Genomic DNA, 15,474 nt, shown 5'->3' with positions numbered 1-15,474 from the left:
ACAAAGCAAACAATGTGCCCAACAGCTTCTGCCTCCATTCAAGCAGATTCAAAACATAATGAGCTGTATGGGTGGCCAGGGGCCACACCCAACAGCTTGCGGTCCCCCATACCACCCATATTATAATCCGCCATTGGATAGCATATAGAGAAAAACAGCATATGATTGCATGAAGCCTTAAAAAAAAAAAGATCACAGAGTTTGCAAACTGTGGAGAAACCGTGTGAGACAAGATCCTGTTATATCAATTTACTTTTCACAGTCAAATTATTATTTTACAGCAATGCTTGGGGAAGGGATTATTATAAAACAGTCTGTTGTGGCATGTGTCCTTTTAGGTTGCAATACTCCAATGATTATCTTCTATACATGTTCCGAATTCTCATAGTTTTCAGAGGGCTTTATTTGTCCAAATAACGACTGGTACAGTTCAGTCCTGTAAAAAGCAAAACAAATACATTTTTAAAAAATCATAGTTTGAAGGTAGAGAAAGTTGAATAAAGATGCAGCTCCAAATCTAAATAATAATCTTTTAGGTGTGATGCACTAGGTAATACTGTGTGTGTGGTGTGTGTGTGTGGTGTGTGTGTGGTGTGTGTGTGGTGTGTGTGTGTGGTGTGTGTGTGTGTGTGGTGTGTGTGTGTGTTGTGTGTGTGTATGTCCGATTTATGTTCTGCTTAGAAAACAAGATACATTAGCTATCAGATAATAAATCCACTAATAAGTATAATAGTTGTACTATTCGCCCTCGATTCAGTATTATAAATTATAGTCATAAATTGGTTTTAAATGCCCAGTTAATAAGACTGACATGGAAAAGGATGGTAGTAACACGTGAGGCAGAGATCATGGAATGCCTGCGATTGGATTCCTTTGCTCAGGATTTCTGCGGCAAAGCTAAAACCAGGCGTGGATTGAAAAACTATACACTTGTATGATCCATACACTGCTTTTGATGTGTATTTTATTTTGCTTCATTGTGCTTGGTGAGAACTGTGTGGCTTAAACTGCAACTGTAAAGTTACTAAACAAAAAATTGTTTTAGCACAGCTGGAGGTAGCCTTTAACCACATTTCCAACAATACCTTTAGCATGCTTCTAGCAAGTGCCGGCACATATATATATATATATATATATAGCCAGTGCCTGCACTCCCCCATATATAGGGGGAATAAAGGTGATTTGAGTGCCTTTGAACGTGGCATGGTTGTTGGTGCCAGAAGGGCTGGTCTGAGTATTTCAGAAACTGCTGATCTACTGGGATTTTCACGCACAACCATCTCTAGGGTTTACAGAGAATGGTCCGAAAAAGAAAAAACATCCAGTGAGCGGCAGTTCTGTGGGCAGAAATGCCTTGTTGATGCCAGAGGTCAGAGGAGAATGGGCAGACTGGTTTGAGCTGATAGAAAGGCAACAGTGACTCAAATCGCCACCCGTTACAACCAAGGTAGGCAGAAGAGCATCTCTGAACGCACAGTAGGTCAAACTTTGAGGCAGATGGGCTACAGCAGCAGAAGACCACACCGGTGCCACTCCTTTCAGCTAAGAACAGGAAACTGAGGCTGCAATTTACACAAGCTCATCGAAATTGGACAGTAGAAGATTGGAAAAACGTTGCCTGGTCTGATGAGTCTCGATTTCTGCTGCAACATTCGGATGGTAGGGTCAGAATTTGGCGACATCAACATGAAAGCATGGATCCATCCTGCCTTGTATCAATGGTTCAGGCTCGTGGTGGGGGTGTCATGGTGTGGGGAATATTTTCTTGGCACTCTTTGGGCCCCTTGGTACCAATTAAGCATCGTTACAACGCCACAGCCTACGTGAGTATTGTTGCTGACCATGTCCATCCCTTTATGACCACAATGTACCCAACATCTGATGGCTACTTTCAGCAGGATAATGCGCCATGTCATAAAGCTGGAATCATCTCAGACTGGTTTCTTGAACATGAAAATGAGTTCACTGTACTCAAATGGCCTCCACAGTCACCAGATCTCAATCCAATAGAGCTTCTTTGGGATGTGGTGGAACGGGAGATTCGCATCATGGATGTGCAGCCGACAAATCTGCGGCAACTGTGTGATGCCATCATGTCAATATGGACCAAAATCTCTGAGGAATGCTTCCAGCACCATGTTGAATCTATGCCACGAAGAATTGAGGCAGTTCTGAAGGCAAAAGGGGGTCCAACCCGTTACTAGAATGGTGTACCTAATAAAGTGGCCGGTGCAGGCACTGGATATATATATATATATATAGCCAGTGCCTGCACTCCCCCCTGTATATATATATAGCCAGTGCCTGCACTCCCCCCTGTATATATATATATAGCCAGTGCCTGCACTCCCCCCTGTATATATATAGCCAGTGCCTGCACTCCCCCCTGTATATATATATATAGCCAGTGCCTGCACTCCCCCCTGTATATATATATAGCCAGTGCCTGCACTCCCCCCTGTATATATATAGCCAGTGCCTGCACTCCCCCCTGTATATATATAGCCAGTGCCTGCACTCCCCCCTGTATATATATAGCCAGTGCCTGCACTCCCCCCTGTATATATATATATAGCCAGTGCCTGCACTCCCCCCTGTATATATATATATAGCCAGTGCCTGCACTCCCCCCTGTATATATATATATATAGCCAGTGCCTGCACTCCCCCCTGTATATATATAGCCAGTGCCTGCACTCCCCCCTGTATATATATAGCCAGTGCCTGCACTCCCCCCCTGTATATATATAGCCAGTGCCTGCACTCCCCCCCTGTATATATATAGCCAGTGCCTGCACTCCCCCCTGTATATATATATAGCCAGTGCCTGCACTCCCCCCTGTATATATATATATAGCCAGTGCCTGCACTCCCCCTGTATATATATAGCCAGTGCCTGCACTCCCCCCTGTATATATATAGCCAGTGCCTGCACTCCCCCCTGTATATATATAGCCAGTGCCTGCACTCCCCCCTGTATATATATATATAGCCAGTGCCTGCACTCCCCCCTGTATATATATATATAGCCAGTGCCTGCACTCCCCCCTTTATATATAGCCAGTGCCTGCACTCCCCACTGTATAAAGCCAGTGCCTGCACTCCCCACTGTATATAGCCAGTGCCTGCACTCCCCACTGTATATAGCCAGTGCCTGCACTCCCCACTGTATATAGCCAGTGCCTGCACTCCCCACTGTATATAGCCAGTGCCTGCACTCCCCACTGTATATAGCCAGTGCCTGCACTCCCCACTGTATATAGCCAGTGCCTGCACTCCCCACTGTATATAGCCAGTGCCTGCACTCCCCACTGTATATAGCCAGTGCCTGCACTCCCCACTGTATATAGCCAGTGCCTGCACTCCCCACTGTATATAGCCAGTGCCTGCACTCCCCACTGTATATAGCCAGTGCCTGCACCCCCGTATATATAGACAGTGCCTCCCCCGCCGTATATATAGACAGTGCCTGCACCCCCCGTATATATAGACAGTGCCTGCACCCCCCGTATATTTAGACAGTGCCTGCACCCCCCGTATATAGCCAGTGTGTTCCCTTCGACCCCGTATATAGCCAGCAGCCTCCCCAGCCTGAAAAAAACCCCAAAAAACTCTGTACTTTTCCGACGCCCCGCATGTCCTCTAGTCTTCCGCTCTGGCTCTGTGTATGGCTCCCTGCGTGATCCCGTCACATACAACAAGACGTCAGCCGCTTGCAGACACCATAGTGTGTGCTCTGCCATCGTCACACACTATGATGTCGGCAAGCGGCTGAAGACGAAGACGGAGCCAGACGGAGCACCTTTTTTTATGCTGAAACACTTGTCTCATACTTGAGTATATATGGTAGTTAATTTATACAGTCAATGCCTTAAAATTGTGTGTGTGCGTGCGCAACTATATATTTAATCTTCCAATACAGTTTATGCTTTTTAAGGAAACATGTCCTTCACTACAGTCCTGGCTCTCATTCCACTATTCTATAGTCTTTTCCACCATCTCCCACTCATGTCCAATATGGATTAAACAGTCATAAGAGGAACAATTAGAGGTTGGGGAATATGTCCTTTCACAGCCCTTAGGACCCTCTACTTCTGGTCTGTGAATCTTACTTTCAGGCAAAAGTTCGCCTTGCAATGCAATGCCAAGTGTAATTCCTAGGCTGCAAGTACCACTTACTGTTCCCAGCAGGGTTCACATGTCAGCAACAGCTGCTGAAACCAGTCTTTTCATAGAGCATCATTTCACACACAGGTGGGTAAGGCTGATGAACATGCAGTTTCTCTCATGTCAAGCCACACTGGGAGGCTGACTACATTCCAGCCCATAGAACTGCACTGGTGAGTGTGAATACAGTATCATGAAAGGCAAAACGATTTGGTTTATACATTATGAGGAATATAAAAGATGCTCACACAACAATGCAAAACTCACTACACTTATATAATAGGAATAATAATTAGCAATTATTAAATGTAAATTATTTTTAAAAACAAACAAAAAGTAAACCATAACATCTGTGCCCTGTTCTAAATTCTCAATTCATGGTGGCAATGACCCCAGCCTCATCACTCACCATAAGTGCAATCATTATTGATCATTTTAGAGCTAAGTCAATAAAAATCTCAGATCCCATGCAAGACTAACTCGGATAAAGTTGCTACAGTAACGATAAATATTTACCAGTGTAATGCTATGTCCTAGTATTTCTTTTTCTCTTTTACAACAGATTCTGGATGTTCCTCTAGACGCCACAGGAGAAAAGTCACTTCAGCCAGACATTCCTAACCATAAAATGGCTGCAGATGGAGGGTCATGTGATCTCTATCTGTCCATGAACAATCGCCAGGACCTTGATCTTATATCCATGAATTCCATCATAAGGTGCCAAGAAGGCGATAGCAGTTTATGCTTCCTATCCACACCCCTTTATAGCTATACCCCTGCCATGTGTTTAGTTTATAGCTGACAGTTTCCATTTCATTATTTATCCAAAGTGCTGGAACCAGATATAGCTGTAGTGGTTATGACCAGTTTTCTCCTGGTCTTCAAGTCAGGGATTAAAATAAGAGCATATAAATGCCAATGACATATGAAAAAAGTAAAACCTTTCTAATACGAAAAAAATATAAACAGCCATAATTGAGGCGCTAATACTACAGAGAAAAGATACAATGTTATGTAAAGTCTCCCTTCTGTATTTTGGACCCAACAATTATAATGGTTTGTTAAGCAGTAAGAACACAACACAAATTAGCTACATCTCAGTTCGGTTCTAGAGTAACACACTAAAAACAGATTTAATTTTTGCAAGGTAGTCACAAGGTGGCACTGCAACATTCATTTCCAGAAGGGTTAGAAAACTATGTTTGCAACTTAAGGCCATAAATTACACAGTAAGCCAGCCATCATCATCACCATCATCCAAGCGCTTGGATAAGATTCAGAAAGGTCTGCTTCAATTCCCTCTCTTTTGGTCAGGTCAGGATTGGGTACTTTAAGCCTGTGCAAATGCTTTTAGCCCTGCGGCTTTAAATTACAAAAGATGACATGTGACCTGTGCCTTGCCTCTCATGAGATCAGCTGGAAGATTTATAAATATTTAAGGAGGTCAGAAATGGCCTAAACAACAGGACACACTGAAAGAATGATGGCCGGTAAAAGAGAAGCTAAAACTCTAGCTTTAAGACTCAAGAAAACCCAAAACATTAATAAGAACAGCAAGGTGACCCCCGCCCCAATAACAAGTAGTAAAATACTAAACTTTTTTTTTTTTTTAAGGTAACGCTGAATCTTAAGAAATCTGTTCACTGGGGAAATACATATGAAATAGGTCCAATGTTAACTGTACCCTAGTATTCTCACAAAACATTAAACCGGCAAAATAAAATATGTTAATTTACTAGCCAAATACAGGAGTGGATACAGGAGGAAACATCCCTTGAGTTGGATAAAAACAGTTTTGGCTAAAAGTTGGCTGAAAGATAGATAGGCATTCCAACCACCACACAAGTAAATATGTTTAAGACTAAGTTAACCTTTTATTAGAAGGTTTCCACGTCAATGCTCAGGCTCTAGGTTGTACTACCACCTTTTCCTTTTATAATATTTTTCTTTCCTGTCTAGCAATGAACGCTGTAATTTAACATATTTTTCCATTTTTTCCACTTTTTCGGTTTTGGGTCTTCATTCTTCACTCCCCACCTTTAAAATTTTTTTTTTTTTTCAATGTAAAGAGCTGCGTGAGGGCTTGTTTTCTGTGTAATAAATTGCAATTCATAGTTATGGTACTTAAAGGGAAACTACCACCACGATTCTACCTATAAAGGTAGATTGGGTGGTAGGTGGATGAATGGGCTAATCCTCACGTCCCGGCAATCTTTTAGTAAACTTTAATCTGCAGATATGTAAATTTTCTTAAGCGGCTAGTGGGGTGTGGATTAGCCGGACATGAAGCTACACATCGAGGCTACTCCACGCCCCAGTAGCCTCTTTTCTCCGCCTACCATTTCATCTTCCGTGCGCGTCCAAGTCCCCGGCATGACGCCGCAGATGCCGAGGACTTGGACGAGGCCTCGTAGCTGCGCGCCAAAGAGATGAAATGGTAGGCGGAGAAAAGAGGCTACTGGGGCGTGGAGTAGCCGCGATGTGTAGCTTCATGTCCGGCTAATCCACGCCCCAGTAGCCTCTTTAAAAAAATTACATATCCGCGGATTAAAGTTTACCAAAGGGGCTAATCCTCATGTTCCATTCATCCACCTACCACCTGATCTACTTTTATAGGTAGAATCGTGGTGGTAGGTTCCCTTTAATATTTCATGCTGTGTACTGGGAAAAAAAAATTCAGAATGCGGTGAAATTGTTGAAAAAACACATTTGCATTGTTTTCATGTGGGTTTGGATTTTACAGTTTAAACTGTGCGCCCCAAATGACATGTCTACTTTATTTTTTAGGTCAGTGTGATCACGGGGAAACCGAATTTATATAGGTTTTATAATGTTTTCATACATTTACAAAAATGAAAACCTCCTGTCCAAAAAAAAAAATTCTTAATTTTGCCATCTTCTATCGCTAATAATTTTTTCATACTTCAGTGTACGGAGCTGTGGGTGGTGTAATTTTTTGCGACTTTTGATGACGTTTTCAAAACTAGCAGTTTAAGGACTATATGCCCTTTTGATCACTTTTTATTGATTGAATTTTTTAAAATAGCAAAAATGTGGTATTTTTCGACTTTGGGCGCAATTTTCCGATACAGTGTTAAATGTGTAGAATAACCACTATAATATTTTGATAGATTGGACATTCTGGAAAGCGGCTATACCGATATACTTGTTTATGATTTTTACTTTATATTTATATCAATTCTAGGGAAATTAAAATTGATTAAAATTTTTAGTTTTTTTTTAAATTTTATTTAATTTTAAAACTTCAATTATTTTCTTTACTATTTTTCAGACCACCTAGAGTACAGGTAGTCCCCGGGTTATGTACAAGATAGGTTTCATAGGTTTGTTCTTAAGTTGAATTTGTATGGAAGTCGAAAATGTATATTTTATAATTGTAGATCCAGACCAAATTTTTTTTCCCCAGTGACAATTGTAGTAAAAACTATTTTTTTCTGTAATTGGACCAAGGATTATCAATAAAGCTTCATTACAGACACTTTACAGCCGGCCATTGCAGTCTGGAACTATAGTAAAGCATCCAGAGATATTCACCAGAGGTCACAGTAGGCTGAGGGGTCCGTCTGTAACTGTGGGTTGTCTGTAAGTAGGGTGTCCTTAAGTAGGTGACTGCCTGTACTTTAACCCTAAGTTGTCTCATTGATCCTACCATATACTACCATGCTACAGTATGGCGTTATATGCAGATTTACCACATGATTTACTACAATGTGCAAATCGTACATTGTAAGAAATGTGTTAAATCAAGGCAGGCTCGGTTCATGGCAACAGATCACTGCTCCCCAATGACATTACTGGAATCGATGATCCAAGCCAATATGGTGACGCCCATGCGCCATTGGCTTTGCCAGCCAACGAGGGGTTAACACACACGATTGGTGGCCCACAGCAACTATTAGGTCGGCAAGGGGTTAAAAGCTTTGCGAAAAGTTGTACTTCTCGTTGGTATTCATTTGGTGACTGAATGAGAGAGAAATATATATACATATATCAGCCATATATAAAAGTACAATTTTACTTTTTAACTTTTAAGGTCTATGCCTTATGGTTTTATCTGCTTTTATTATATAATATAAAAGCAGATAAAACCATAAGATATAGACCTTAAAAGTTAAAAAGTAAAATTTTTGCCACTGAAATAAGGGTACAGTATAAACAACAGTTATTGGGGATGTGGGTTATAACAAGCTCCGAACCTGTGTAAAATCAGCATGAATCGGTTTCTATCAACAGGAGGTAAACAATGAAGATTCCTGTTTAACAACAGCAAGCAGAGATCTAGAAAACTGAGGAATTGATACAGAAAGTATCTGGGAAGATTCTATAACTTCTTTTAGCAAACAATTAATATTGTTTGTGTAATAACTAAATAACATTACTAATTTTCTGAGGATATAATTAAAGTGGGGGGGAATCACAGTCCCCTTAAAGGGGTATTCCCACAAAAATAAAAAAAATAAGATTCTTAAATATAATCAGGATAATAAAATAACACATTATCTTACTCACTGTTATTAACAAAAATACAACATTTCACAGATATAATTCCAACCGGTCTCTATCAGTCCTGGCATATACAATTTCAGTTGCCCTGGGATCCGACCGGAAATATTCTGACTATGGTCAGGCACCGCAGATTCTTCTCATGAATAGCTACTCCTGTCTGCACGATGCAGTGTTCTCTGCCTCCTGCTCCTTCTCCCTCCATTAAAAGACAAGTTTGTACGCTGCTTGCTGGCAGGGTGTAGAGTTTACTCTAAAAGCTACAGATAAGATTTTTATTCAGGGAAGAGAGGCACTCAGTGTTGTAACTGAGATGTAGCAGGGCTGAAGTGTGTCATTATGGGTTATATCCATCTCATGTATCTCTCATCTCTCTTTTTCTGTGTGTGAGATACTAGTAGAATCCTCAGAAGCTAAATGAAAGCTTAGATAAACCTTGGACCCAGATAATCTAAACACATTGACAGCACATAGCATCTCATAGCACTAGAGGGAACATAAATTATTGTTGCCATGACAGCATCGGTTATTTGTCAAGCCAGTGGCTCATTGTAATGAATAATATGTAAAAACACCATGGTAGGAACAATTAGACCATCCATGGTTACAGTATCGTAGAGAAGTGGTTACAAACCTATGGCATGGGTGCCAGAGGTGGCACCCAGAGCGCTCTCTATGGGCATGTCTCAAGTCAAGATTTACCAATCTCCGTGCCATTTTAACTTTTTAATCACCAAGGACGCATCTCATATGTCCTCACTGGGTGGCCCCACATTGGCCAAGCATGCATGAGATTCGTCCTGGATTATAGGAGCCTTAACTTTGGATCCCTGGCACCTAGAATGTTTTGGCTGAGTGGGGGAGAAGGAAAAGTCTGAAGGCGTGGAGAGGACCGGATTATCTTTGAAGGTCCTCTGCTGCCCCCACAACTCTTCCTGTACAGTGGGACCCTCGAGAGAAGCTACAGTGAGTCCGAATTTGCCCTCCTGCTTTCAATTGTATAGGTGTCTTCAGGAGGGAGGCATGATTAAATGTTATGGGAGAACAAATACTGTATATACTGGCGTATAAGACTACTTTTTAACCCCTTAAAATAATGGCTACAGTGGGGGGTCGTCTTATACGCCGGATATACGGGGGCCGCACTGTGTGAGGTGTTTTTTTTCCCCGGCAGCGCGCAGAGAGCCTCTTCCTGGGACCGCCGCGCATGCGCGGCAGTCCGCCTCTCACAGTCATTAGAAGAGGCTTAGTACGCGCTGACGGGGCGGCGCGCTGTATGCTAATGCAGCCGCCCTGTCACAGCGGTCGGCGTCACAGAGCTGGGGGTCACAGGCGGCACTTACAGAAGCATGTCGGATCTTCATTAATATCGCAGCTTACAGTTATGATCACCAGGCACTTGCTCTCTTGTTTGTTTTGCAAAGTTTTAAGCAGACTTTTTTTCATTTGGGAGAGGGGTAGTCTTATACAGTGAGTATATACCAAATTCTATATTTTTAGGGCAGAAGTTGGGGGTCGTCTTATACGCCCAGTCGTCTTATACGCCGGCATATACGGTAAATAAATTACTGCTTATATTACTGCCTAGAGTGTCTAAGAAATAGTGAAATAAAAATGAAATCACCCTTCTTTCCCTAGAACTGATATAAAATTAAATAAACAGTAAACATCATAAAACATGTTAGGTATCGCCACATCCAAAAAAAAAAGGCCCGATCAAAATATAAAACCGGTTTTTACCAGCGGTGAACCACATCATGGAAAATAGCGCCTTAATCTCTGAAACACGACTTTTACACTGATTAACATAACATAAAAATGATCAAAAAGGTTGCACAGTCCTCAAAAAAGTAGCAATGAAAACATCAGCTCATCTCGCACAAATTGACATCGTTTTAATTTGTGAAAATATATTAAGACACAATAAAATCTATATAAATTTTGTATCACGTGATCGTACGAACCAAAGAATAAAATGATCATTTGGAGCGCACAGTGAAAGTCGTAAAAACTAAGCCTACAAGAACGTGATGCAAATGCATGCTTTCACCAATTTCACCATATTTGGAATTTTCCTTGTATACGGCATAGACTAAATGTCACGGATGTGAAATTACGCAGAAAATAAGCCCTCACATAACTCTCTACACAAAAAAAAGGAAATGAAAAAAAAGTTATAGATTTTTGAAGGTGGGGAGCGAAAAATTAGCAAAAAAACCCTTAAGGAAGCTGCAGAACTAAGAGTGGAAAGAAGGGACCCCCTTATTGTAATGGCCAATAATTTTTATACAGAACGGGGCTCATGGCCGTCTTAATCCAACCCTGGTTAGCAATGCATCAGACCCATCTCCGGTGCTCTCCACACCTACACAGTAACTGATTGAAGCAGGAGTAGTACACCCTAGCTTCATTGCGGAAGTACTGTACTCACGGGACATGCGCTGTGAAGTGTAGTACATCTTGTAACCGTGCAGGCATCAGAAGCTGCAGACAAAGGTTTTTCCATGGCAAAGGAAAAAACTAAAAGGACAATTTGGGATCATCAGAGGATCAAAATTCACAGTCATATTCTGCATAAAAGTAGCTGAAGTATTTTAAAATAAAGGCAAGGCCGATAAGATCACCACAATATAAGAAGATTTAACTGGAATATCTCAGATCAACCAACATGTAGATTCCCAGTGAGTTCAGCATTCAACATGGACATTTACAGTGAAAACTGTAAAACATGATGCCCTGGATGGGACTGGATACATTTTTCATTTATTGTTAAAGAAGTGAACTCCCTCAATAATCCAAGTAGAAGGAAGCTCTCCTGCCAGAGTTTTGCATAACATCTTTAATGATGATATATGGCGGTCCTTTTCTACAGCTTAACTGAAAGGAGGTGTAGGGGGTCAAACATGTGACAGTGCTAGGCTGGGTATCAACAATCGAATTATAAACTGTGTCAATCTGAGTTAATGCAAAGCTGTAATCCTCTTTAACAAGAGATCAAATCAGTGCCATGAGTTATGTTCAGTCTGTAATCAGATAAGAAACAGAGCAAGGCTCTAATAAAAGAGTAATGAGAGGCCTTAATGATGCTGTTAAAAGGTATCCCAAGCTAAAATATTGCTCTTGTTCTAACCGATTAAATCAGTGTTGAATATTTGCAGTCGTGTCTTACCCGTCAGACAAACCTGTGACTTTAGAAGATAACACTCCTTGATGCTTCTACAAACTTAACCAGTTCATCCCAGAAAAGGTGAATGTTGAAAAGAATGCACGTTGACCTATTTAGTTTCACATTGTAAATCTGTACAGCAGGGTTAGCATGGAGCACATTATAAGTAAGGGCATTATTTATATTTGTGAGTGGCAAGTTCTCCATAAAACACAGGACCAATATGGTGCAAGCAGGGCGATGGCAGATTTTAAGACCAAAGTAAAATGCTCCAGAAACCATTCGGAACTGCTCTTTTGTGAGAAGTAGTGACTCTATGCATCACATGTTGTCGCTTCTTGAGTTACATTCACTAGCTCATCCTCTGCATTTTGATGGGCCCATAAAATACGGTCAGCGCATGGTCTGCGATTCACGGACCGTCTGCAGTCACGTGCCTCTTACCTTAGTGGAGGCTGTGGACAGTCAGAATCCCATCTGCTACCATGGTGGAGATTCACCACTGTGTCTACGCCAGTTTTCTGGCATACAGGCATTGAAATTATTATAAATTATTGTGCAGTATGAGAGTTTGTGACTAATTGTACGCCACCCCCACGCCAGGAGCGGAATGGCTGGTGGAGGGGCAATCCCACCCTGTGCCTGCGTTCTTTTGAAAACCCTACCAACTTTCATTTGCTGTTTTTTACGAAAATTTTTGCCAGAAACAACCCAGCGTAGTTTAGCCCGGCGTCCGTCTGCCAGATACATCGAGAGGATTTAACTGGCTGGAAGTGGAAGGGGGTCGTGGAGTGCCAGCTTATGATACATATCCCCTATGTATTTATACTTGTGCAGAGTTTTGCACAGACTTGCATGAACAGGAGTGGAATATTCACTATGAAAATAGATATCAGTGTTCAAACCACACAAACTGACTCTCTCAAAACTAAATGGCAAGCTCATTGGAGAATCTCCCACAGTGCAAAAAAGAAGGGAAAACTCCTAAGACACAATACAGCTGCAGGTGCAGAAACTGTATGCTTCAGTCACGGCCGATATGGAAGTTAGAGGGATGGGGTGATAGGCTCATCATGCCCATATAGGTTTGTATTACAGAAGGGCGTGATTAATCCCAAATGTGTAGAATATATGTATTTAACACAATGTACCATGCACTCATGAGATGCTGTTTAATTAGAAGCCTTAAAATCTTTATAAAGTGGACAAATATGTTATTGAAATTATTTGCGGATTATCTTTAATTAACCACTGACAAAAAGTAGTATTATGAACCAAAAAGTAACATTCTGTACTAAATGTAATCTGCAAACATGTCCTAGTAATCCAATATGAATACTTCCACAAGTGTTGAAATTTACACATGACTGCCTGCCCACTGTAAATTACTTGAACACTGGGTTAAAGTGCCGTATTTCATAAAAACTTCCTGTTCCCCTAGGTTTTGATCTTGGTCCAAAAATACAACTTGGGATATTTCCAGATACATTACAACAAAGGAAAGGGAGAGAAATTAACTTGGATAATGCTGACAGCTGCAATAAGCATTTGTACTGGGCTCTGGAAATTGGAATCATTTAGGGATGTAGAAGCTTGATGGAAGGAGCTAAGGACGTACGGCAGTATAATAGAGTTATGTCTTGATAAGGGGAACAAAAAAGTACTCGGACAACTGATCTAAAGTTTTCTTTTTGTTCCTCAACACATATGCAATACAATTAATGTTTAGTGACCAAGAATTTGAAGAGAATAGCATATATGATAGATGAAAAATAGCATATATGGCAGATAAAATTCTACCAGTATTTATTAGTTTGAGAGTCATTGGCTAATATTATAATTGTACTAATTGTACTGCAAAGACTGAATAGTTTGTTTTATGAAGTTTTTTTTTGTACAGAACATTTATTTATATAAATTGTATAAAGAAAACATATCTTAATTACGTTGTCCACAGTACATGTCCACAAGTCCTTGTTCCACTATTTTCTTGATAAACGTGGTTTATCAAGAAAAAGAAAGCTTTTTAATTTATCAGTTGCATGAGGGCTTAAAGGGGTTTTCCCATGAAAGAAAGTTCTCAAATCTCAACCCACTAGTGAAGTTAACACAATAAAGATAATTTTTAACCCTTTGCTTCACAATTTTACTCAGTGTTATTGCTGTTTTAGCTCCTATCATTCAGTAATGGTCAGTGTAAGAATTCAGAGTGTGAATTCTCTCTAAGCAGGCACATTATGATCCATCTAGTTCTGTGAGCTGACAATGTGGTTCAATTATCAGGGTCCAGCTTTATGTACACTTTCATTTACCTTCTTAACATTCACTAGTATCTGAAGCATAGCGAGAGAGATGAGACCGATCAGAGATTATGAGATCCATGAAATGCGTATTACACAAAATGACAGTGTCAGCTCTCCTCCATTCTGCACAACACAGTAGATCTGCTATATCTCCCTAGATAAAGAGCTTATATGTCTGTAACTTGTAGTTCTCCTCCTTCTGCGGGCAGGATGTCAGTGTCTGTGTATCAGTGTGAGCTTCGTCTGCTTGGACTGCAGGAGAACGCGGCTAGAGTGCAGGGAGCAGAGAGAAAGAACTCAGCACCATGGCTGTCTCAAAGAAATCCAAGATGGCTTCCCCGACTCCAAGTCAGAAGTTACAGGGTCGTGTTTGGGGGCAACTGAAATTGTGTACACCAGGACTGATAGAGACAGGCTGGAATTAGATCTCTGAAATTCTGAATTTTTGTTAATAACAGTGAATTAGAGAATATGCTATTTTGTTATCCTTGGAACATTTAAGAAACTTGTCTTCGTGGGAATACCCCATAAAGGGGGAGTAGAAGAGTATAAATAAAGTGAATAAAAGTGAAACAATGGAGGTGCTACTGCTAAAAAATGAAACTATTAGTACTCAGTATGAAACATGCATTACATGTTACATTCCACCACTCCAATAATAAAAATGATGTTTATAATTGATATGAACGATTTATTGCATGCCTTCCTCATGATGTTGGTGAATGACCAGCACTCTGCTGTCTACAATAGGTGGTGTGGGTGTGTAGAAACTGGGAATTATGATCAGTGGACAAACTCCACAATCATACAGATAGACAGGCATAAAGATGTAAGGCAAGCACAAAACAAGAATCAAGTGCAACGGTAAAACAGGTGATCCCAAGTCCTATAGAGTGACTCTCACCTTATGATAGAAGCATGAGCATATCGTACTATAATTTTGTCCTGAGTGAAGAACACCGATACTGCTGGCCATGAGACGACAGCCCGCTGGCCCAGAATGGCGGACTTCCGAGGATATGTGTCACACGTGTAGAATTCTCATGTTTCGGCGCTGCGTCTGACAAAAGTAGTTAAGCGTGTTCGTCCGGTAAATGAATAATTTATTGGGTACACAAAAGGCCTAAACTTCTGTCCTCTTACAGCAGCTGCTTTGATAAGCTCAGCGTGTTAGGCGGGGCTTCCCCCTTCGTTCTGATGCTGGTACAGTGCAGGATGAAGAGAGGGGTGGCTGCACTGTACCAGCATAAGAACGGTGGGGGAAGCCCTGCCTCACACGCTGAGCTTATCAAAGCAGCTGCTGTAAAAGGACAG

General features: G+C 41.1%; 1 protein-coding gene across 1 annotated transcript in view; it reads right to left on the bottom strand.

Moving 5' to 3' along the window:
* Positions 1-234: 234 nt before the first annotated feature.
* Positions 235-15,474, bottom strand: part of AATF (apoptosis antagonizing transcription factor) — an 86,588-nt gene continuing 71,348 nt past the window's right edge. Inside the window, exon 12 of the mRNA XM_072137151.1 lies at positions 235-436. Within this exon, the coding sequence (XP_071993252.1) occupies positions 364-436 (73 nt within the window). The 3' untranslated portion in view covers positions 235-363. The remainder of the gene's footprint in view (positions 437-15,474) is intronic.

The sequence above is a fragment of the Engystomops pustulosus genome, chromosome 2 (assembly GCF_040894005.1).
Source record: "Engystomops pustulosus chromosome 2, aEngPut4.maternal, whole genome shotgun sequence".
Lineage (NCBI taxonomy): Eukaryota > Metazoa > Chordata > Amphibia > Anura > Leptodactylidae > Engystomops > Engystomops pustulosus.
The sequence above is the reverse complement of the archived record's forward strand: the minus strand, read 5'-3'. Positions and strand labels throughout refer to the sequence as shown.